This window comes from Prenolepis imparis, unplaced genomic scaffold (assembly GCF_030444845.1).
Source record: "Prenolepis imparis isolate NDT839.2.m4 unplaced genomic scaffold, iyPreImpa1.0 SCAF_2, whole genome shotgun sequence".
NCBI classification, from domain to species: Eukaryota; Metazoa; Arthropoda; class Insecta; order Hymenoptera; family Formicidae; genus Prenolepis; species Prenolepis imparis.
The window spans coordinates 18,424,236-18,449,012 of record NW_028141160.1 but is presented as its reverse complement, the minus strand read 5'-3'; the positions used below and the strand labels follow the sequence as shown (position 1 = coordinate 18,449,012).

General features: G+C 34.2%; 2 protein-coding genes across 3 annotated transcripts in view; both read left to right on the top strand.

The window, feature by feature from the left end:
• The first annotated feature begins 1,843 nt into the window (after positions 1–1,843).
• Positions 1,844–4,189, top strand: LOC145949088 (uncharacterized). The gene is made up of 3 exons (XM_083058798.1): positions 1,844–1,931; positions 2,029–2,651; positions 3,465–4,189. Exons 1-3 carry the CDS (start codon positions 1,844–1,846, stop codon positions 4,035–4,037), a joined length of 1,284 nt encoding a protein of 427 aa, XP_082914924.1. The 3' UTR covers positions 4,038–4,189.
• Positions 4,190–9,784: 5,595 nt separating this feature from the next.
• The window catches only part of LOC145932483 (RNA-binding protein 24), a 29,296-nt gene continuing 14,303 nt past the window's right edge, over positions 9,785–24,777 (top strand). For both annotated transcript variants that reach the window (XM_083031462.1, XM_083031461.1), the window contains exons 1-4: positions 9,785–10,127; positions 17,349–17,741; positions 18,852–18,978; positions 21,517–21,577. In XM_083031462.1, coding sequence (XP_082887588.1) covers positions 17,481–17,741; positions 18,852–18,978; positions 21,517–21,577 — 449 coding nt within the window. In that variant the 5' untranslated portion in view covers positions 9,785–10,127; positions 17,349–17,480. The remainder of the gene's footprint in view (positions 10,128–17,348; positions 17,742–18,851; positions 18,979–21,516; positions 21,578–24,777) is intronic.

The following is a 24,777-nucleotide window of genomic DNA, read 5'->3' as shown; positions in this document are numbered from 1 at the left end:
GTACGCTGGTGTCTGCATGGTACGAAAAGATTCTGTATTCAATGTACTATTAAAATGTATAATCGATGAATTTTTGGCTCGTCTTAAAATATTAGAAATTGATACTTTTTTACCGCTGACCCTATGCGACGCAACATTATTTTATGTATATCATGTTAAAAAATTTGTACGCTGGTGACTGTTTGGTACCAAAAGATTCTGTAATCAATGTACTATTAAAATGTATAATCGATGAATTTTTGGCTCGTCTTAAAATATTAGAAATTGATACTTTTTTGACGCGGACCCTGTGCGACGCATCCTTATTTTATGTTTATCAAATTAAAAAATTTGTACGCTGGTGTCTGGTTGGTACCAAATAATTCTGTAATCAATGTACTATTAAAATGTATAATCGATGAATTTTTGGCTCGTTTTTAAATATTAGAAATCGATACTCTTTTACCGCTGACCCCATGCGACGCAAGCTTATTTTATGTATATCAATTTAAAAAATTTGTACGTTTTTATTCGAAAATACGAGTTTTTCGTAAAAATTAATTGTTAAAAAAATTTTTTATTAATTTTTATCAAATGAACTTTATGGAAGGGCATTGTATATGTGTGCAACTGTACGAGAACTGTTTTAAAAATAGCAGAACTCTTGAAATTTTGCCTGATTTTATTTATTTATAATCAAAAATACGATTTTTTCGTAAAGAATAATTGTTAACAAAATTTTCTATTTATTTTTATCACATAAACTTTATGGAAGAGCATTGTACATGATTGCCACTGTACGAGAACTGTTTTAGAGATAACAGAACGCTTGAAATTTAGCCTGATCTCATCTTTTTATTTGAAAATGCGAGTTTTTCGTAAAAAATAATTGTTAAAAAAAATTTCCATTTATTTTTATTACATAAACTTTATGGAAGACCATTGTACATGATTGCCACTGTACGAGAATTGTTTTAGAAACAGAACTCTTGAGATTTAGCCTGATTTCATTTTTTTATTTGAAAATACAATTTTTTCGTAAAGAATAATTGCTAAAAAAATTTTCTATTTATTTTCTACAAATAGACTTTATGGAAGAACATTGTACATGTGTGCAACTATACGAGAACTGTTTTAGAGATAACAGAACTATTGAAATTTAGCCGTAATTATAATATAATTTTTTTATAGTTATTATACATATATCAAATAAATTGTTTTATTAGAGAATCGTATATTTATTTATTCTATTGTATTATTTTAAAATATTTATATAATATAAGCACAAAATTAAAAATAATTGTAAAAAAATTCTTGATATTAATATATATGTATACCAATCTTAAATATCAATGATACATTTGATATTTTGATATATTTAATGTAGTGCAATAAAGCCATTCAATTTTACATAGAATTTTAGATAAAATAATTAAAAGAAATTTTTTCAGATAGAATAATTTAGATGGAATAATAAGTATATTATAGTTCACAGAAAAAAAGTAAATACGTAAAGTTATATATGTCACATAAATTTATCATTCATTCAAATAATATGCAATTTCAGTATTACTTTTATATATCAACTTTGCTGTTTCACTTTTTTAACAAAGCATATGTATATACAATTTCTAGACACAGAATCTAATATAAAAGTTTTAAAAACAGTCTAATGTGAGAAATACTCTTGCGTCCTGCATCGATAACCCACATTTTCCACGCGAAGTGTAATTGTCACGACCAGGAAGAAAGCTTGGAGATCAACGTAATTATCATACGAATAGATATCTACTAAAACACACTTTCTCGAGACCAAACATGAGGGCGACCCGCAGCTTTTTAATTTCATCCAAGAGTCTACGCAATGTCACCTCATTCTCGTTCCGATCACGACGCGGTAACGATGGGTTCCCTCATGATCATTTTAATAGCCGTCACCATATATTGCAGTGGTAAACAACTTGAGTTTTCTTTGAGCTTCGATCAAGTGATTCATTTCGATCTTCTGATTTATCTCGTCTATTTTAATGATTCTTTTTCTTCTTGCAGAGACGCAATGTGATACATCTTCAAACTTGAAAATCATAGTTGCCAAACCTGAAGATACCGGATTCGTTGAAAAGAACAATACTCATGCGACCGAGAAGGGAATCTTCTGGAAAAATCTCGATCTGTCTAATCGCAAACCGATGCGTATTGAAGAGTCAAAGAGTCTGGACAACGAGACGAATAGTAGGAAGTCGCGACTTCTAAATAGTTTAGCCTTCTTAGCTGGTCTCGGCTTCGGGGGTTTAGCCACCGCAGCATCTTCCACTGTCAAGACCATCGCCAAACTGCCACAGACACCCTTTAACTTAAACTTAGGTTCCTCCAATGATCCACCTTATCTCTCCGCCTACAATCCTTATTCTCTGCTACCTTATCCGTTCTTCTTTCCCAGTCCCATCGGATTCGCACCGATCAATCTGGCGAAACCTCAAACGACATTGCATAGTGATTTAACGCCGCAAGTGATCAGCGTGTTCGACAACAAACAGTCGATCGATCTCGCGGAGGATAATGAAGAATATTTAGACGAGGAGAAGAAGAAGTCTAAAAACAACAAGAGCATGGACAACGGAAAAGATCGCACAAACTTGCGAGCCAAAGTCGATCGGAACGCGGAAGAGAAGGTAAAGTAATTTAATAGATTGCGCCGTGATGAACAAATAGAAATTAGAGCAGAAAGCCACGCAACGTTTTATCTCGATCTCGCATCTCACTCAGCGATGAGTATTATTGTACTTTCTCAAAAGTCAAAAGTGCCGGCATTTAATTCTCGTACGAAACCAAATTAAAATTGTGAGAAGAAATATCAATTTATAATATAATATAATATTTTTGCTACACTACTATGAATATAGTTATTCATTCTTGATAATTAAATAAAAACGTATAAAGCGAGCTTTAAAAATTTTTAGTTACTTGAGTGATTTATTAAATAAACATCTTTGACATTATAAACATCTTTGACAGTTTATTGACTGACAATTTAATACAATACAAAAACAGAATCTTATGAATGTTTGTATAATGATATAATTATACTGAAGATGTTCATATAACAATGATAATTAAGGTTTCTTTATGTCTATCATTATTCTATAGCTTTTATATATAAATTGCTAGACATATTGTCTGTAACTTTATTTAGGTTCGTAATGGTATTATATATTATACATTAAAGTATCGATTCATGTATAGACCTTATACAACAGATTACGCAATCGTTAATTTCATCGTTATTTTATTTATCTGTCATATTTCTCATCATGCTATTATTAACAAAAATATTCCTTCACGTGTCTTTATTTTAAAGTATGTATAATATAGTTTTATCTAAAAAAATTCTCAATAATCAAATACTTTTAAACTAGATATTTATTTACTGTATATTTGATGTAGCATATTGCACTTTAATACGTATTGTTGACGAATTTCGTTAGATACACGAGTGCAAGGGGAGCCAGCAAAAATACGGCAATTCCTTGAAAGGATCGATCAGAGAGCGTGAAGATCTCCAAGTGGATGCCGACGATTCGCGAGCAACCTTGGATTTTCAAGCTGTAAACATCGCTGCTGACGGGAATCAGGCCGTGACAGAAGCGACTATGGCTATGATAACAAGTCCACCTAGGTTTATCTTCGGAACCACATCGGAACCATCGAAACTTTCGGAAAACACAACGCATCCTAATTCCAGTTCTACGGAACATCCGCCCTTTCCAGGATATTACGGTGGGTATCCGCAGAACATAAACCACGTGGATCTCACAACAGATTTGAACACGCATCATGATTATAATCAGATTAATTACAATTTACCGTATGAGCGACCAGCTAATTTTTATCAAAATGACAAGTATAATGTTTACTCGAGCTCTCATTTTAATCCACCCTTCCCTGGACCATTCTCGTCCGATCACGTAAACGAATATACCGGCACGGATGTTAACCGATTGTATCATTCACCGGAATATCAGACACCGTACAATAACGGTTTTAGAGCTGTAACATAAGTCTTATTCTCTATACACATTCATTAAATTTCAATTCGAATTGTGTAAAGTAGATCGTACCTGATGAATTTGTGAAAAATTAAAATCTTTGTTATACACTTATTATTCAGATCTATTATTTAAATCTATGAGATAAATAAGATCTACAAGAAATCTCAAGTCAATATAAAGATACGAAGATTCGTAATATGTTTAGAATATATTGCAATTTATCATGTATATTTAATAACACGATAAAATTAATTTTTACGTCTAGCTTGTGCAAGTTTTGAGAAGCACGTGACATTTTTTCTATAATTTACATATAGTTACTATATGTATAATTTTTTTACTTTTGATACATATATATATATTCTTATTTTCTCTACTAAAAATATATTAATAAGGATTATTATAATAAAGATTTTGAAATGCATTTTGCATAATATTTCACAACATCCATTATTGTACGAATTAGGAAAAAATAATTATTTACGAAATACTTTTAATGCACTATAATAGCAAAGATATATATATTATGCTGTCAATTATTGAAATATTATATTGTTTTTTATTTAGCTGTGCATATTTGATTCATTAATTAAATTCTTATCAATTTAAATATAATTATTATCTTAATAAATTCTATACAATATTTATTTTTAGACTTTTGATATAAATATATAATGTTTTATAAACTGGTAATTTTATATACAATTATAACATTATTTGTATCCAATTCTATATCACTATTAATTATATTTGATAAAATCGTCTAAAGTTAATGAAAAATATCTAGAAAATAAACAAATGTTTTTTAAACAATGTACATTATTACCAAGAAAATTAAAAAGAAATTGGAAAACTATATTAATCCATTAACTTTCACATTACATCACATTATACATATCAAATTCTGTGATCGAATTCTCTGACAATATTATGGAAAACAACTCTGCGAAACGTTTAAAAGTATTACTCCATTACGAAAATGATGATGATTATGAGAAACTCACGCCCTTGATAATATAAGTTTCGACACGTACGTAATTTGTTTGGACAATTGCTCGCAGGATTGCACAGTTGTTCGGGATTGATTTTGTACACAAGCCGATCAATAAAATGATAATCTGCTAATGATATTCGAAACTCGCGTTGAACGCTGTAAATAGCATAATGACGACAATGTCAATCGGAAATAAATATCGGATAATAAATAAATGATTGTTCTATCAGAATCCACCAATTGCACGTCATCGTTTGCAAGAAAGAAACCTGTTTTATTTTCGGACGAGTTTGGAGGGCTGGGCTCCTCGTCTATTTCGAGAAGGCCGCCGCTGCTGGTATTGTCTGTCTAAAGACACTTATACTTTGCAGCTTTCGCGCGTAATTTTTCAGCTGGCAGATTTTCGCAATCTAAGTTGTGCATCGACATCTAATTCGCGGCAACAAGTTAAGGAACACATTAGGAAAGAACACACATTAATACGATTATTTCACCGTTTTCCCTCTTTACCAAATTTATACATATAAATATCATTAATATGAAAAAATATTATATATTTATATGTTTCATGTAAAGGCAGAGTGTGTAGTAATTAGAAAGAAATTTGCGAAATAGATTAATATAACATACCAATATATCTAAGAGAGACAAGTAAAAAACGTGTGCAAAAAATGCATAAAAAGTGTTTATATATAATAATTCAGTGATTATGTACTTTATATAATTTTCTTCGATGAAAAGCGTGCGAAAAAAACAATAGCTTTACAGACGGGTGGGCCAATGAAACTCTGATATAGGGGATTACAGTAATTTCCCTCGATCGCGTTACACTCTCGGCGTGACACGCGTGTATACGATACACAGAGAGTGGAATATGATATAATGGCATATTGTTATGTTCATATATTAGCCGGCAATTCCGTGGATTTTCACGTATACACATGCAGATGATATATATATGTGGGTGAGCCGATACAAGGCGGCATTGCGTGCGCGATTGTGCAATAAACACGAAGGAGAGGAAATGATCGACTTCCTTTGCGGAAGTGTCCTTTTCTTTAAAAATGACGATGCTATCTAACGCCACGTGGCCGATCAATTTAATCTCCATTTCTCTCGGACACGTCATAAATAATCCCATTTCGGAGCACATGTACGCTCCGTACAAGAATATGCATATCTGAAATATGTGTTTTCTAACGAGTTATCGCACGAGTGGTTGAACAGGTTCGGTTGCCAATTGACATCCTTTCGACGTGTCGTCTCGTGAACTTTGCCGTACGGTTTTATTCCTAGTACTTAACGTATTTCTGTGCATCGCAAATCAAAAATCTGACACGATTAACTTTGATGACATGAATGATGATTTAAAAAACATTTTCAAACTATTATATCTTGTAACAATAAGAATACAAAAATTGTCAAACTGCAATAAGTATAATTTTTAGTTTTGAAATTATAAAAATACTTTATTAATATGTAGAATATGTAATAAAGAAAATTAATATAATATTTCACCCTATTTTTGTTAACGAGAAAATACAATAGAGCAGTAGCAACTTTTACCATCGTTTTCAATGTTTCAAGTATCGTCCTTTAAAATATACCGTATCGCCAAAATTATTAGATATCTTTTTGATAATCCATCATCTTTTTTCTTGTATATTTTATAATCGTTCTCACATCCCACAGGTTGTTAAGAAATATCCTAAAAATATTCTTCTCTCTAAATATACTCTCTCTAGACTTTAATAGATCTTTCAAACAGCAATGGATGTGATTCTGGAATAAATGCTGATATTGTATAAGATTAAGGGTTATTTTAAAAATTCGGACTATCAATTAATCGCGTCATGTACAATACATATCTACGAGAAATCGGGTCTCTTTAAATCTAAATATATACCGGGTGTCAGAGTTGAATGCCCTGGGATTTCCGGCCCTTGGCGTGTGCACTTCGCTTTTCCCCCTTCCCGGTCCTTTTTATTTTTCGTGTGAACACTTACTCCTCGTATATCCCTTTCTCCTACCCACTTTCTGTCGCGAACAACCTCGTTTTTTTCATGCGAAACTCAATAGCCCTATATCCTCTAGGATACTCTGCAGGACTATTTCCTGCGAGGCTGCGCCGGTCGAGCCGGATGAGAAACCGCAAATGTAAAACCCTATGCGTAGCCCTGTCTTCCAATGACATCGTATATGCAATTCAGCATATGTATTTCGCACGAGAAAGAGCGATTACTGAACCCTTAAAAAAATATCATTCTTTAACCGTAACGTAGTATATTTCAGATTCATATATACATATATATTGTTCTGAATTGTAAGAATATTTTATATGACAAAATTTAAAAATAGATTTCAATAATTAAAATTTACATTCGAATGTGTGTGTGTCGAGAACATATATAATTATGTTTATAACAGTTGTGTTTATAATTACATTTAGGAATAACAAAAATTGCAGGTGAGCGAACTTACTTAATGAGTAAATAATGGACATCAGAGTCGTTGACAATAGTCGTAATTTTATGCGATTAAAATGGCGATTTGGCGAAATGGTTGGGAGCATTATTATAGATTTTTTCTACCAGATTTTTTTTCGATATTCGCGTTTTTTACATACGTGGGATTCGAAAGGGCACTTCAACAAACGTCGCAACGTGCACGCCGACAAAATATGGTCGAGTCGCGCGTACGCACGTGCGTCGTGCACACAGAAGCGAAACGGTTCGTTCGGTGTGGTAAATGCACCACGGTCGGGTAAGAACCCTGGCCTCGTGTATGGGGGACGACAGAGGAGAGACAGCTGTGTGGCAGCTGGCAGCGCGTGCCACAAACCTATGGGGTCTCTCCTTCGAACGCGGACGGACGATGATATCCTATATTCCGTCGTACATAACTAACGGCAGGTTTCGAACAATGCAAACTTCCCGAGCGTCGTCGTGTATCTTCAAAGGTATCAAAGGGAACTTAGCTGGGCAGCTACGAATTATCGCTGCCTGGTTGCTTATCCTCGAGAGTTTGCGCAATAAAATTGTTTATGATGATTTTTACGATCGTAATTTGTATAATGTGCAGAAGAAATACAAAGAGACTATATATTTTCATAACGACATAATTCTAACTTGTATATCTTTATTGGTAAACAATAATCCTGTCTAAGATAGGAAACAATGTAGAAGACTCTCTGTGAGATTTTCTATTGATTGAAACACATATTATAATTGTGTTGAAATAGTTACATTTTCAGTATAGCATAGCGTTTTCATGACAAATGTTTTCTATATGTACGACAATAGGATTATTTCTATATATTAATAACATAATAATAACAGACAATACGATAATGAGACTATATATAAATTATTTCTGTGGAAGTAAATTATCTTAAAATTTGCAATAAAATTATAATGTTAAATTAATACGTTCCATTGCTATGAATTATTAAATAAATTTTTCGAGATTGTTATTTTAAATATATGATATTTTAAATATAAGCGATATATAAACGTATAAAAAGAATATATTTTTACGTCAAGATTTTTGTTGATACAAGTTTGAAAAGATAAGGACTATGCCGGATATTTTTTATTCTACAATTCAAGATAATATGCATTCGATTGGCGTCGGAAAGGTGCGCTTTCTTCGCGAGTTTTTCACCGGTTCGAAAGAAAAAAGATCAGCGAGTTCAAAGCTTTCGGGGGAGAGCGTTTCAGGCTTAGCGAACATCTGCCGTCGTCTGTAACGATAATAATTCGAACAGCTGATGTTCCTTCGCAGACCATCGCCTCGCCTCGTAGATCCTCGGGATCCTCGGGATCGCTTCGCTTTGTTGTCCATTCGCAAGAGAAATTCTTGCAGGACAAAAGAGAAAGGAACTTATTTTTCTGACGTTATAATAAAATTCTTTTATATAATAACTGTTTCTACGATAAATATTTTTCAAGATAAATATATTTTTATATTTATTTTTAGTTTATAAAAGAGGATTTATAACAGTTTCTGAATAATTGTTAATATATTTTAAATACTTTATATATATATATATATATATATATATATATATATATAAAGAAAGAAATATAAAAATAAAATTCAGTTATAGTAGAATAAATAATACTTGGATAAAAAAATATTATAGACGTATTCAATTATATATTGTATGCTTTTTTATTTTTTCGTAACATTATGTAAATAATTCTACGTCTATTAATAATTCTGCTTTCCAATAAATGCTAAATTAATTTACGTAACTATCTTTGTAAACTTCGCAATTGTGACTAGTACTTGTTCAATAGAATAAATTAGAATTGTCTATGAAAATGTTGGATCACATTCTCAATCAATATAAGGAATAGGAAGAATGTTATCAATAGATACACTATTTTGTCAATCATTATGTGTGACCCGAAAAAATCTATAGTATAATACATATAGCATAAATACTCTTGAAGAGAGTAAAAGCGATCGAGGCGATAATACGGAGCATCTGCACGTGAACTTACCTGCACACGTGGTGTTGGAGACACAATCGATCATCCGGACACGTCATTACCCCTTTGTGAGGCGCATCTCGTTGCGGAACAAGCGTCTGCGAGTATCGGCCGATCGATTTGACTTTTCGAATTTCAGCGCTTGTTTCCCAGGTGATCATTGCGCGAGCACGTGACCGAGGCGAGCCAATCGGAACGCTCGATGACTAGCCAGCTGGCAAGCTGAAGCGCCGCGCACAGTAGCCGCGACAACTCAAACTCGACGCAGCATTCGCACGTGGGCCTTCGTCGGTGTCGGTTGCGTTTTTGCGCGCGCTCGCGGTCGCAAAGAGAGCGCCGTTTCAGCGCGTGGTGATTCGCTAATACGCTACTCGTCCGAATAAAGAGGTGCCCGCAGCGCGTATATTCTCTTTTTCCAACCGGGTGGAGCAGCCGTCTCTTCTAAAGTGCGTCCGCGATCGCGTGGATCCCTTCCAAATTTTGCTGTGTAATACTGATTGTGTATCATCATTGGGATTATCACGGCGGCGGATTGTGGTGCGACACGTACGGACACACATATACGTATTATACATATATACGAACGGCACGCAGCGGGAGTAAACATAGGTGAGTAATCTTTTTTTCTGCTGATTCTTCGCATGAAGGAGAAATATACTTTTTTCAAACCATTATATTTTATTGCGATAAATATAGAAATATTTCGAGGCAAGTAGCGGTATCAACTTAGATTGTTTCTCCAATTGTCTTTAGAGGAGTAATTAAGTCGCGCGGCACGCTTTTTCTCTCTTCGATCGATCTATTTTCGATCGGCGCTCACCGTTCACCGTTATTTCTTTCGAAAATAGCACACGCTTGGCTACCAGATAACTCGTAAAAAAGTCATCGCTCTTGCGCGTTAGCACACGTCATATTTAATGCATACCATGTATAAAGCTGCTATCGTTGCGCTCGCTGCATGAATTTTGGAGTCGCGCGGCTCATTAACGTTGATAGCATCGTTCCTTAATTGCTATCATTACAGCGTATCGCTTAACGCGTTTTCACATCGTGTGGTTTTATAATTACAAAAACGTGTGCGACGACAAGATCGATTAATTTATAATTTCTGAGCGTATATAAATAAGAAATGTTCTTTTTTTATTTAGAGAATGACTAATGGCACTTTTTTTTATAATTCAGATATACATTTATCATTTCTATTTGAATTTTATATTTATTTTCACATCATTTTTTTACTATAGGAAATATTGATCGAGAAATAGAAGAAATTAAACAATGATAGGAAAGAATAGACATAGAAAATAAATAGAGAAAAAATAAGATAATATGATACGTTAAAAAATTATGATACGGACAAATCACGTGCGCAGCAATTTGGTTATATAAAGAATATAAAAATTGCAATTCCGATACAGTTTTATCTAGTCTTTTAATTGTTGCAAATAAATTCCAAGCACACATTCGACATTTCGTAATATCGATTTTAATCCATTTAACTGACGAGATAACAATGGTCGTCGGCTATTTCATTCTTGGAAAATGAGTTTTTATAATTACGAGAAGAAAATACTGTCGCGGAAGGAAAAGGGATCGTTCTTTTCTTCTCTTCCTCCTCACGACATTGAGACGCATTGATAAAATATTGGACGACTTAGCTCGCGCTTCCCTGAATCCCTGCTCTTTGGGATGCGATCTATGCGATCAATCGGCACGAAACTACGCGGCATCTCGACCGAATTCGATTTACTCAGCAAATTGTATATACATGTATATGGTGTGGAATCGCGTGGCGCGCAAATTTGTGCGCGCAGGAAATTCTGTTTATTCTCCTCGACGAAACCTCGCGTGGCCATCTTGCCCGCGTTCGTAAAACCGTCTGCTTCTTCTCTTTCTCTTTCACTCAGCTGTCCCCTCTCAACCCCCGTTCAACGGCCCGGTGGCAGCGACAAAGGGCTGCCACGACGACCGGGCACGTGTTCTCCGATGTTTATTAATAAACCCCGACGGTTGTGCCCGGCAATTTCGTCCGAGCCAGTACGTCTGGAAACGGGCGCAGGTGATGGCACCTCTGGCCGAAAAACTGCTCGGAATAATAATCCGCGATTATTGCAGGATATTCTATCGCATTCATTGTATAATATCCGTGAATACCACCTTATGACTAAGCGGATTAAAATGTTGCGACAAAAGGCCAGAGCTGTATGAAATTATCAAAATTATGAAGCTCGTAAACTTCAGGTTTCCATTTAGCTTATAAAGCAGAAATATAAAAATATACATATTAATATACATATTAATCATATGGTAATGTATTCCTGAAAGCATTTCGACCAGAAGGATTTTCAACGGTAAGGCTTACCTGATCGCTTTTCTTTTTTGCGAGGAAGGCCTCGCAAAAGATTGGTACTTCATAAGTTTGCACAAGAATGTGGAAGTTATTTGCTCGCGAAAGTTTGCTACGATTTTTATGTTTGCCTTATCTTGAAAGGTAACGGGACTGGTCTAGACCGAGTTATGCTAATGTACGATGTTCTTTCGGAAGTTCGCTGAGTTCTGAGGATTTTATAAAATTCTGTAAACGATACAATGGTATAGGATCTATTTTGCATCGTATTTATGTAAGATTTTTTCATATCATACACTGACAGCTGCAGATGTCTTTTTTATTATAATTTTGATAATATTAATTGATTAATTAAGAATTTTTTACAAAAGAATATTTTTTCTAGTATTCTTCTTATTATATTTTAAAGAGAGACGTCACATTATATAATTTATATGTGTGTATGTGTAGTATTTGTAGTTCTTTTAAATATCTAATTAATATGTTAATAAAATCATCATGATTATGATTTTGATATTAAAAAAAAAAAGTTATAAGCACGTAATGCATAGAGATTTCGAGACTTTTCAAGTTTTTTTTTAAATTTTCCTAATAACACGGAAAGTGTTTTTCTTTCTCTAGAGATTCTAGTACTATTTTCTTATGTAGCCGGTATATCTTCAATGCAAAAAAAGCAAGCCATGTACAATTTTCACGCTATTAACGGGCAAGTAGCGCAGAACGTTCTTCGGACGATCCGTACACCGTCGATGCCGACAGATATAAACTTTTAGCAGACATACACGCTTATTGTCAATCGTGCTTCAACAAGTGTTCCTGCACGAGATGCAAACAATTTGATAATGACGTTATCGGTTGCGTGGCGAGGCTGCGCCGTATATAGTATATAAGCATAACTTACCGTGGCAAGTTTTGCAGAAAGACGCGATGAATAACGTGCCAATTAGCTCCGAAAGGAAACAGTTTTAAAACTTAATTAACAATTACGCGCTACCATATGTAAATATTACGAAAAATTACGAGCAGGTGAATTGAATCCGCCTAAAAATCAATTAGAGTTAATTAAACGTAAGTTTGAATATAGTGGAAGCATTTGTTCTTTTTTATCTTGCCTTTTATAGAATCAATCAACGGAGATACTAATTCCTTCAATAATAAAAAGAAACGTTGCGAGAATTTTCGCGGTAATGAGTCTTAAAAAAGCCGCAGGCATGTCTTCGGGTTAATGCACTTTTCACGCTTGTGCAATTAACTCTCCTGTATATGGCTTGACATTTTTTTCTCGTAACTTGACGAAAGCCAAGCGTCGCGTTGTGTTTTCCGAAAGTCTGCGTCTATCTGCGACTTTGGCCGAGAGGATGGATATTTTCGTGGGTTTCGCGAAGCGCGTGGCAATCGGCCAGTGCCGAATGTACACCACACGGTTGATGCGATCGAAAGACGACGACGTTAACGCGATGGGAATTTGTCGTCTAAGTGCAGCACGTCTCCGAGAAGTACATTCTTCTCGTACACCACGGGGTGTCTGCATGGTCCACGTGTGAGCTATTAAAAACCAGTGTCTCTCAACGGGTGTTCCGTAGAATAGGAGACCGTTTCACGAGCGTTTTTTTCTTTCCTCTCTTTCCTCTCTTTTGAGAGAGAAAGAGAGAGTGAGAGATTTCGCATAATTTCCGTATCGCGAAATTTTTCTTTATGATTCTCTTTATTTTTCGATGCAAATAGATTTTATTGCGCGCGAACAAGACCGGAAGGACACTTTGTTCCGTGGAATGCACACAGCTGAGAATCGAAAGTTTTGTGTTTTACGATGGTGAAGGAGCCCGATTGCCGTATGCTTCCGCTGGCTTACGAACCAGCCGGCGTACGGCCATTGTTTCTACCCTTTGCAAGCGGGTACTTCTTACTACCTGAAGGGTTGAAACTGCTTCCACCAACGTCAGGACTGGTCGACACTGCACGGCTAAAGAACTCGAGAGAAAAATATATTATGACGGAAAAACAGTATTTTTTAGAAATAGAACTGTCAGGATTATAAATTATGATCTGTCAAAGAACAAAGGCTTTTGAAATAGATAGGATAGATAAACTGTATATTCTAGAATTTATTAATAACGAGGTTTTTATTTTGATTTATTGAATTCAATAATGTATTGAGAAAATTAATTTCCTAGTTTAAAATGATTGTTATCAATACTTTTAGCTTCACGAATTATCAATATTATTTTCGTAGACTATTGGAATATTTTAAAATTAAATAATGTAGAGTTATTCTTATATATTCAACTTAAAAATCTCTCTGATTATTTTTAAGCTATATTATATCGTTGAGAAAATGTTCGGACAAACTTGGCGTGAACTAGGACGTCTAGGACGAAAGATGGTGAAGGAGGAGAGGGCGGTGATGGCAATACAACAATATGATTATACGGCGTGCTGCACCGGTTTTCTGCAGCAGCTGCCGCCGTCGTTTTGGGGGATCTCGACCGGGAACGGACGATCGTTCTGTCGAAGTACCGGTAGAAAAAGGCATGGAGAGGGATGGGTAAGGAGAGTAGGCGGGGGTTACAGCAGAGGGGCCCCTCTGTCCTCGCCGTAGGGCCCGGCGAGGATAATACGGTATGGGCAAGGAGAAGCGAGAACGCGTTGGGAACATGCTGCGATGAAACGAGAGAGGAGGCAAGAAAAGGCACGAAGGAGAAAGGGCCTCTTTCCCTCTTCTACATCGGGAACCGTAGAACACATTGCAGAAACTCGAAAGACGAGCCACACGAAAAATGCCCTACTACCTGGTTCCCTCGAATCGTTCTCTCTAAGCGAGGAGCAAAACTGGCTCCCTTTTCAGGCTTCTTTAAAGAAGAGAAGAGAAGGAGAGAGAGCCTTGGATGGAGGTCAGGGTTTCTCCTCCCTGTCCTTTCTTCTTGTCCCTCGATGTACAACTTTCTTCGTCGCTCGGGGTAAAGCCCTCTCTCGCTCTTCGTCGTTGTTCCGTCAGATTTTCCCCGACAGAGGGGTTCAGCTTCTACGCAGAAGGAGATTTATTTGTTCTCTTTGTGCTCGGAGGAGTCATCGATTCGAGCGAATCGGACAGAGAAGATAGACGAAAATAATGTGAGCGTCAGACGAAACTAGAGGACGATTTGCTTTCGTCGTCCATCAGTTCTCGTGCTGCGGACTGCAGGAAGTTGCGAGCGCAGATGTATACGCGCATGTACACATGTACATATGTGTGTGCGTGCGGATGCCATGTTGCATCACTATATTGCTGATGGTATCTTCGAAAGATTTTTTTTTTTCATCTTGTATATTTTCTTCGTTAGATTGATTTTTATATGAATATTCTCTGTGTTATATAAATGAATAAATATTAAAATATTACAATAAATACTACAAATAAAATTTAAAAAATTGATCAACTTTCTTGAAAGACATTAATACATTCTTTATTTCTTCATTTCTCTGCATGTTTTCTTATAAAGAGCGTTATGATATTTTAATACAAGTTATTTATATTAATTTTTTTATTGAACTAATCATTTTATATTATTCGAATTTTTAGAGATAGAAATATTAGAAAAACATATTAATTACGTTGTGTACATCAAACACATATATCTACGCGCACTATGTTTAATGTTTTCATATAAATCTATTATTTCAATAATTTTAATATTTTTGAACGTCGTTCTCTATGTTATGGTTGAACTCACGTCATGACATGATTTATTACGTAGGCAATGTTATTTTAGATAGCGCATTACTCACGCGCACTCGGTTCTATTTTTGTGAATCTTATATTTATAAGTAAAATTTCGTTATTGAATGTATGATATACCTAATATAAAATCATTTCTTCCCGCAAAATCAATTTTTTTATACATTGGAAATGATAATATTATTTTACCGCTGTTTTGTATATCTATAGAAAATATATGCTAATGAAATTAATTTTATGCTTGAAAATAATTGTTTAAAGAGAAACGTAAGAAATATTTTATTTAATTTGTTTGTTTTATCGCTTTTGAATTGCGTTTAAAAATTGTTTCATATAAATCTCTTTTTATATGAATCTCTTCTTGTTGATTACACATTGGACTTGTTGATTATACGTTACGCGTAATTAGCGTAATTTCACATCGTTATGATAATTGTTTTCTAAAGTTCTGCTTGGCACCTGAATATATATAGTGGCGATATCTCTTTTTTTGCGTAAGAATTTCCGCGTTCATTTCACTCAATTATGATTCCCCTTTCACTAAAGTTAATGCGAGTGGAGTCTACATTCTTACAAATCAACAAAATAAAATTTCTCGGGAGAAAAGTGATAGCACTTCGTTTATCGCCGTCAGATCACAATTGTAGCGTAGCACGTACGACGTACGCATTAAAACGCACGCATCGTTATAGCGCACGCGTGTCAATTTGGTTGCAATATGTAATTGCATGAAACTCGCACATGCACATTATGTATCGATCCTGCATGACCAAGTGCAGCAGTTCTTTCACCCTCGTAGGGATGAGAAGTGAACCTTTTCATCAAAGCTTTCTAAACCGCACACGTGCGGCCTCCTTAATTGGACGCAGTTGAATTAAACAGCAACGCGGTACACAAATTAATCTCTCCGTAACAAACATGCTACTTTAAGGGCACAATGTAGATCGAGCATCATTAAATAAACGAGAACGTTTGATCGTTTGTATCGATTTCAGTGAAGCTTCCTTAATATGTTATGTGACGTGCAATTATTCTGTCCAGAACATCTAGTGTACATTAGAAATGAGAATATATTTCAATAAATAATTGAGATCTTGTTCAATTATGTTAGACTAAATTTTCTCGTTGCGTGAAGAGACAAAATAAATAAAATAAGAAAAAAGTAAGATATACATACATACACTATGATGCTATGTCTATTTTACACGGGCAAGATTTAAGGAAAGTTAGGTGTGCTATATGCAGATTTCACTCATCGTGTGTTCTCGCGTAGGATGCAATAGATATTTAAATCTGGAATATTCACGATAGACGAAAATACATACGTATTGATTTCATTCAAAATATTGTGTTCACTTTACAAGTTTTTGCTCCTGCAAATTTTATGGAATAAGAAATTCTATTATTAAGACTGAAAAGGTATAATAGAACTCAATGTTTTTAACGAGAATTAAAAATTAATTTTAGATTTAATTAATTAAAAAATTCAAATTAAATTTTGTTAATAAGTCATAAAAAAAATATTAATCTTCTTTGAGAAATTAAATATTATTATTTCTTTATATTCTCGATGAGAAAAATATAACCATCAAATTAATCTTCTCTTTATTTATATCTGTACTAAATATATACATGTATGTATATATACTACATTTAAGATATCAATTCTAAAATCAGCTGACAGCAAAACTCACAGGCTTCCTGTTGTTTTATTCTTATATATATTTTTTTCTCTTCTTATTTTAATAGAAATTTATTCTGTTTGCAGATCAGAGAGCGTTCCGTGTCTAAATGCTGCACGGCCTGTGGCGTGATTAACATTGACCGAGGTACCAAAGAAAGTATCAAGATTGAGCAAGTCGTTGTCCCGTCCGGCGGCGATCTCGCCAAAATTTGGAGGATGCTGATGCCGGGTGCCGCGGGTCTCGGTGTGGGCGCGGTTGGTGCCCCAGCGCCCGATGAGCTGGTGCAAGGGCTGGGAGCCCTGGCCGGTACTACTCCGCAGCAAAAGGATACGACATGGACGAAGCTTTTTGTCGGTGGCCTGCCCTATCATACTACCGACAAGAGTCTCAGGGAACATTTTAACGTTTACGGAGATATCGAAGAGGCGGTCGTCATCACGGACAGACAGACCGGCAAAAGCAGAGGCTATGGCTTTGTAAGTAATTAGCAAATAGATTAATGAGTAGTAGTTCGTGCGATTTAATGCGATATTGAATATATATATTGACTTCACAATATAAATATCTATTTCGTTATTACATACTTCTTTTTATCGAACGGCTGATAGGAAAAAGTGATCGATAGAATTGATAAAATTAATTAGTTAAATGCTTTGTCTATACTAACTTTATAGTTTGATATTATAAATTCAATTTGTTTTTATCTATATGAAACATAACAAGTTTAGTCTTTCTGCTTGTAAAAGTATCTTTTCTTTCACGTTGTGTAATGTATTTCCCAAGAGTTATCATATCTATTATTTTTGTATCGTCTTTATGTTATCCATATCGTTAGATACGCTGATTATATAGAAATGTTTGCCGTATTTTGTTTCTTGACAGACTAATATTGAAATGTAAAAGCGTTCTCTCTAAGTTTTATGATCATTTAACTTGTCGATCTCGAAAAACATTCGCATAAATATTAAATAAATATTAATGATGAAATACCAGATTATTTAAATATAAATGATATTGATTTTTTCTGTTTAAAACATCAATTTATTACATAATTCTTTATTTAAAAAAGTTTATCGGCAATTATCTCATAAATCAAAATACTTTTAATGTGCGCTTAAAAAAAACGTTCTCTTTATATTCGTTTGAAAAAAGTTTTTTGTAGAAGAATATATTTTTTGTACAGTTTAAATTGCATTGTGTAGCGTTAAGTCTGTTTTAAACCTATTACCTGTTCAAAAATATTACTTATATTTGAGACTAAGATAAGATTGTGTTGAATAACAAAAGATCCTTAGTCTTATTCTCTCACTGCATTCTTTGGTTCATAGAAACTTTACGATGCTACCTGCTACTTTCTTATATTTGTAATAAATGCGTACCATAAAATTTAACTTTGTTACATTTAGGACCATTAACCTTCTTTTGAAAAGTTTTTCTTTTGAAAATATCCATTGGAAAATATAGAAAGTCTAATTTATGTATGTTTGAATGACATAGTAATTCATAAAAAAATACGTAAAAAAAATATTGCGTATTCGTAAGCACATTCATTTTTTATTAATTGAAGGAATCTAATCTGTACGCAGGTAATTATGGGGGATAGACCGGCGGCAGAAAGAGCATGCAAAGATCCTAATCCTATCATCGATGGTCGCAAGGCAAATGTCAACTTGGCCATTCTCGGAGCTAAACCCAGGGGTAATTTGCAAACGAGTAAGTTTTATCATTTACAAAGTCATTTTTGTGATTGTGTAATAAGATGTGAGTGTGTGCTAGCCATTTATTTCTTCTGACATAATATTGTAATATATTCATTTATTTCAAAAATTATACAAATTCTACGTACACAGTAAGTTCCAATTATTTAAGTGAATTATTTTGGTTGATAGAAGACGTATTTGTACTGCTTTGTCTTCTATTTTTAGTACTATAATAATGGCTCTTAAAATATATCGAGGTTTTTAGATCGTGCCACAAATTTAATGCCCATATTATAATTAGTCGAATTAAATTTTGTACGTAATTGTTATTGACAGGGTTTTGCGATCGCGTTTAATTCTTATAATTAACCATATGCAAAATTTCAAACGTTTCTCAAGTTAGCTGGATTAACTCGCGACTGGAATAAATATATTTGCGCATTTCTGATAAAGATTTAAGAATCGCGATTACATCATTTCTGTTTAGAGTCACGTCGTACTTTGTATTTGGTTTTCGTTGTTTTTGATATTTGCGCGTCACAGTCACAAGTTTTCCGCTGTTGATCCATTGCCAGAATCGCTGAAAACTCATTCGCGTCGTAATGATATGTTGTCACGCGCATTTTAGGATGCGTAGAATAATCCTGTCGCATTTATTATTAATTATTATATTTATTATTAATCGTGCACGTCCAAATCTAATGAAAGGCTAATGAAACGATGTATAATGATTTAATCAAAGCGTTAATGTTTTATTTTAATTGCTAGAAGAAAAAAATATTGTGCAATGTTCAAAATATGAAAAAATAATTTGATATATTAACAAAAAGAATTTCATTTAAATATACCTGTACGGATAAATAATAATGATCTTTCTTAAACGATTAAATCGTGGTATACATTGTGGATGCAAAAGATCGATAGGGCCAAAAGACGGAATAAGACGATCAGCCAATAAAGTGTTCCTTGAGTCACTCTCTCGAACTCTCCCAATGGCTTTGAGCCAACATAGTTTGGCGCTTCGAGACCTAAGTCTAAAATTGCCTTAACCCGAGTACCGAATTGTCTAGTTTCTTTTCTCTCCGAATTGCTTTTAATTTATTGCCGTATGCACCCTATACAGATCATCATATTTGCAATCACTAACGCAGATCACTTTTTGCGTTTACATCCGCTCTTACCTTCACATTTTCATATCTTTTTCACGGAATAATTCTTTTGAAAGTTCTAAAGAGATACTTCAATTCTATTGAAGTGTCATAATATTCTTGATTAAAATAAAAAAGTTGTACAACTTTTTGTATAATGGAAAGATTATATTTTGCATATACTTGGATTTTTAAATATTTTTTTTTACATTTACTTTTTATATTTTTTTACATATAATGGAACTTTATCGAGAACTTTAAATTTTGATGAAAAAGATATAAATAATATTTTATTAATTCAGAAAATACGGACACTTCCAACTTCATTTATATTGCGCTACGGAAAGGGCGAAACATATTCTTTCTAGGTTAACAATCGTTATATTCGGTTGCATGGTCATTTCAAGTTTATTGTGCGCCGTAATGCACTCTCAGATAGCGAGCATGCCATCGGTGCATCAGTATCTCAGTTGTGTGCACGCGTCACGTACTTATATGTCCGCTCCTACGCACGTGTGTCCGTTCCTATCTGACGGTGTCGCAATCGCGCACACAATTATTAAATGATCGTTAACAGGCAGAAAGTTTCGATAACACCAAAAAAATAAAAAATAATGACAAAACACACACAAATGTTATTTATAAAGCAACTGTAAGTTGTATACGGGATGATTTGTTCAATTACCAATGCGACACGAATTCTCAATGTCCATGATAAATCAAATACAAATTTTTAATCGCTTAATTATCTCTTCGAGAAATATCACGTTCGCTATTTTCGTAATACGTAAATTTCATATATCGTTAAATTTCGTATATTGATTTGGCAAGATTCTTTTAATGGAACACTGATGCTATATTGATCAAATTAATGAATAAAACATGACATGGAAGATGACACAGATTTTCAGCTAAGAATATGAATTATTTTTGTTGGAAATTTTCTACTAACTTTGAATCGATGTAATGTTATATGTTTAGATAAATTATCATGCTATCATAAATATATTATTCACATTTGTCATTTTTTAATTTCTATTTCTTTATTTATAATAATTTTTTTTAAATAAAGCGTTTTTAAATTTGTTTAGTTACGCATGAGCTCATTTATTATTTTTTATCCTTTTCTTTTAAAAAGGATGTCGAAATATCAATAATCAGAATAAGAATTGTCACTTTTTAATTTTATTTATTTTTCATAGAAATAACAAAATTATATTATTTCTAGGAAAATTTTTTGACATATTTATTGCAAAATATAAAAACAAGATTGTTAATAATTTTATGTTTGTATTATACATATATGAAAAAAAAAAGATTATATACAAGCTCGATTATGATAACAGAAGAAGAGACTTAATTATTAAAAATTGAGATTTACCGATTACATCTGTGATTTTCAGCATTCCCGTTCGCTACAGGCATCCGGACCGGTTACCCAGCAGTACTTCCTAGCCAATACGGGTGAGTACACATTTATGTGCTTTGTCGAGGGATATTAAGAACGCATATGTCGTAACTGTAGTTAGAGATCAGAGTAATCTAAAGCCTACGGCACACGGTACGATTTTTCGTACTGGATCTGATAAGATTTAGTAACATACTAAAAATGCACCAATCAGAATACAGCATTTCTAATATCTTACTAAATCTTATCAAATCCAGTACGAAAAATCGTACCGTGTGCCGTAGGCTTAAGTCGAGAAGAATCATTCGTAGTGCGATCGTAATCACTGACTACCAAATTCTCTCGCTGCGAATCAACGAAATCATTTTTCCGCGCGATTTTTCGCTCTCTCGAAGGAATTCTTTTTTTTTTTTTACCGCGTATATAGGTGGGTCAAATAAACGCAGCGTTTATACAAATTTGCTGATCAACATTTGTCGCGTGACGGAAAACGGAACCGAGAATTTTTGTTTTATATTTTGTGAACATTGTCGATAGATACAATTCTTGAACCACCCTTAAAGCGAGCACGATTTACGATTCGTTCGCTTTCGCGTAGAATTTCCCGGGAATATTGGGTCGAGATGTGATGGGAAATTAATAGTCGTTGATGCAACGTTTGAAAAAAAAAAAAAAAAAAAAAAAAAAACTAAGAAGGTACTCGCTTATAACGGATTCGCACGGTCGAATAATTTTACGAGCCTTTTTGTAAAGACATCATATATATGACATTTCAGCATCCTGACGCGCGCGCGTAAGGAGACGGGCAGAGAGTCCTCTTTCCGAGATCTTTGAGAGGGCCAAGGGCCGTTCTAAGGACTCTATATTAATGCGAAAGAGCGACAAAGACATGAGAAAGAAAGAGAGAAAAAAAATGGAGAAATATATTAGCGATCGATGAGAGAAAAAGAAAAAGAGAGGGAAAGAGGGAATGAGAGAGAAAGCGGCACACGCACACGTATCAGAAACCTACACGTATGAGTACCTACAAGTTTCTTTCCATGAAGTACGATAGCAAAGATCTTCCGTGGATCGACCTGTTGTTCTTCTAACGTACTTTTTTTTGATTGTGTTTTTTTCTTTCTTGGTGAAACTGACGTGAAGTGATGATAATGATTGCGGTTGCTGAGAAATTTGCGATTGTTTGTTACTGGTTTTTCATATTTTTTAATTTTATTTTATATCTTTACTCTTTTACACTCTTTTTTTCTTAATTAGCATAATATTACTGATGATAATAATAATCAGAGTGATAATAAATCGCAATATCGATAGCTGTTATACCTCTTCGATTCGACACTATCGTTCATACAAAGTAAAGATTTTATCGAGATATTCTAGTCTACATTTAAGTCTAATTTTTTATTATTTAAATATACAGAAAACAAGATATAAGGGATAATGTATTTATTGTCAATCTAAGAAATATTTATTTTAAATATTAAATAATTTGTGTATGGAATCACATATTTAATTTTAAAGTCTTCCAAATTACTCCGGCACATTGAAAAAGCGAATTTTTACAATAAATTTTTTTCTTTCATTTATTGAGATGCATTGGAAAAAATTAAACTTGGAATAAAAAATATGATATATTTTTAATTAAGCAATATTTTAACGATATTGCTATTTAGTTAATTAAATGATGATATCACGTAATTTCTTTTCTTGATTTACGATATTTAATTATTGGAATTAGCAATTCAGAAGTATAAATTAATAAGTAAATTTATTCTCGTCTGTTCTCTCAAAGATGAGCGGTTTTTCTTAAGTAATTTTAAATGCAAAAAATTTCTTTTTTCGTTTTAGCGCCTTTTAGCGATTCATTTATTTTCGATCATGTATGTATATCGTACTTCGTTTATTATAATTGCTGTCTTGTTTTGCCCTTGGTGGCGGGAATGCTAAAACGGAACGAGAATAACATCTTCCAATTTTAGATGCAAATTTTCGAATCGCAGTGCTTCCTCTCGCGCCGGATTATTTGTCTTGTAGTCGAAACGAACGAGGTACTTTATTAGACACTTTAACGAGATTCGTAAAAAAAGCTGCATTCAAAGCTGATTTCCAAACGTAGCTCATATCCGATTGCATTTTTCATTTTTTAGACTTAAAGAATTATTAGAACAAGAATATGGCATAAAGAGGCCAGAGATAAATTTCGAAATAGGTTTCTTCGTTAAATTAAAACGCAAGCCAAGGAAGAAGCGTATCTGATCCATTCCGATCCGCTAGGAAACCGTTCGGCCATTGCTTATAAATATTTAGTCTTTCGGGGTACGTAGACCATGCAGGCTTCGCGTTTGCTCGCCGGTTTAGAGCGGTCTTTCGCGATTCCGCGAGAAACGTATAGTACGTGGCATATATGGGGGAGTCGAGCCGCGAGAGATGAAAGAGACGTTGTGGAATTTGGGTGAATAAAGAGGAACGCGGCCGCGATTCCGCGAACCCGCGTACGGAGTCTCTTCTGAAGAGCCCTTCTGGCCGGAAATCGACCGGCGCCGAGAGACACGAACGGTGCGTATTAATTTTTGATCGCGCGACGATCGATCCCATCGCGGTTCACCTCGTTTGGCCCGGTGGATTCTTCAATGCCGCACGAAAATTTCATTCGAACGCATACAAGGGCGGCCGCGTCGATAATAATTAAAGTAAGCCCTTTCGGAAATGTGCTCTACTCAACAATCCGCTATTTTTTTAGAGATTACCAATCTTGTCCAGATTATTAAGACTCTTACTGGTACGATATGTATAAATAATAAATTCGAAAAAAAATTCTAAAAATAAAAACCTCGAGCCTAAAAAAAGCGAAAAATTCGCATACAGGAAAAATCGATCTTTTGCGAAATTATTTTCGAAAAATTGAAAAACACAATTCAGGATCGGAATGAAAGCAACGCGAGCTATATTCTTTCCTTGGAATGCGATAAGGTTGATCGAAGTGTCTTCTTTCATGGAAATACAGATGTCCGCTCCGAAACTTGTATTAGGATCCGCTAACCACTATAATATTATTAATAACCTTGTGTGTGTGGTGAAGGCTTACACTACACTTGGTGTCGCTATTGGTGTTGTATTTTTTGGTGTTGTACGTGGGTGATTTTTTGGACTTTCAAATAACACGGTATAGCTCTCTATCGTATAATAACGAAATACGGTGCCGTTGAATGTTTTCTTTGTTTTTTTTTCTTTTATTCGAGTATTTATCGCGTAATTG

Coding starts and splice junctions, on each gene's coding strand:
- LOC145949088 (XM_083058798.1), top strand. CDS start 1,844: ATGTCACCTCATTCTCGTTCCGATCACGACGCGGTAACGATGGGTTCC. Junction 1,932..2,028: donor CGTCACCATATATTGCAGTG/GTAAACAACTTG, acceptor TTCTTCTTGCAG/AGACGCAATGTGATACATCT. Junction 2,652..3,464: donor ATCGGAACGCGGAAGAGAAG/GTAAAGTAATTT, acceptor GAATTTCGTTAG/ATACACGAGTGCAAGGGGAG.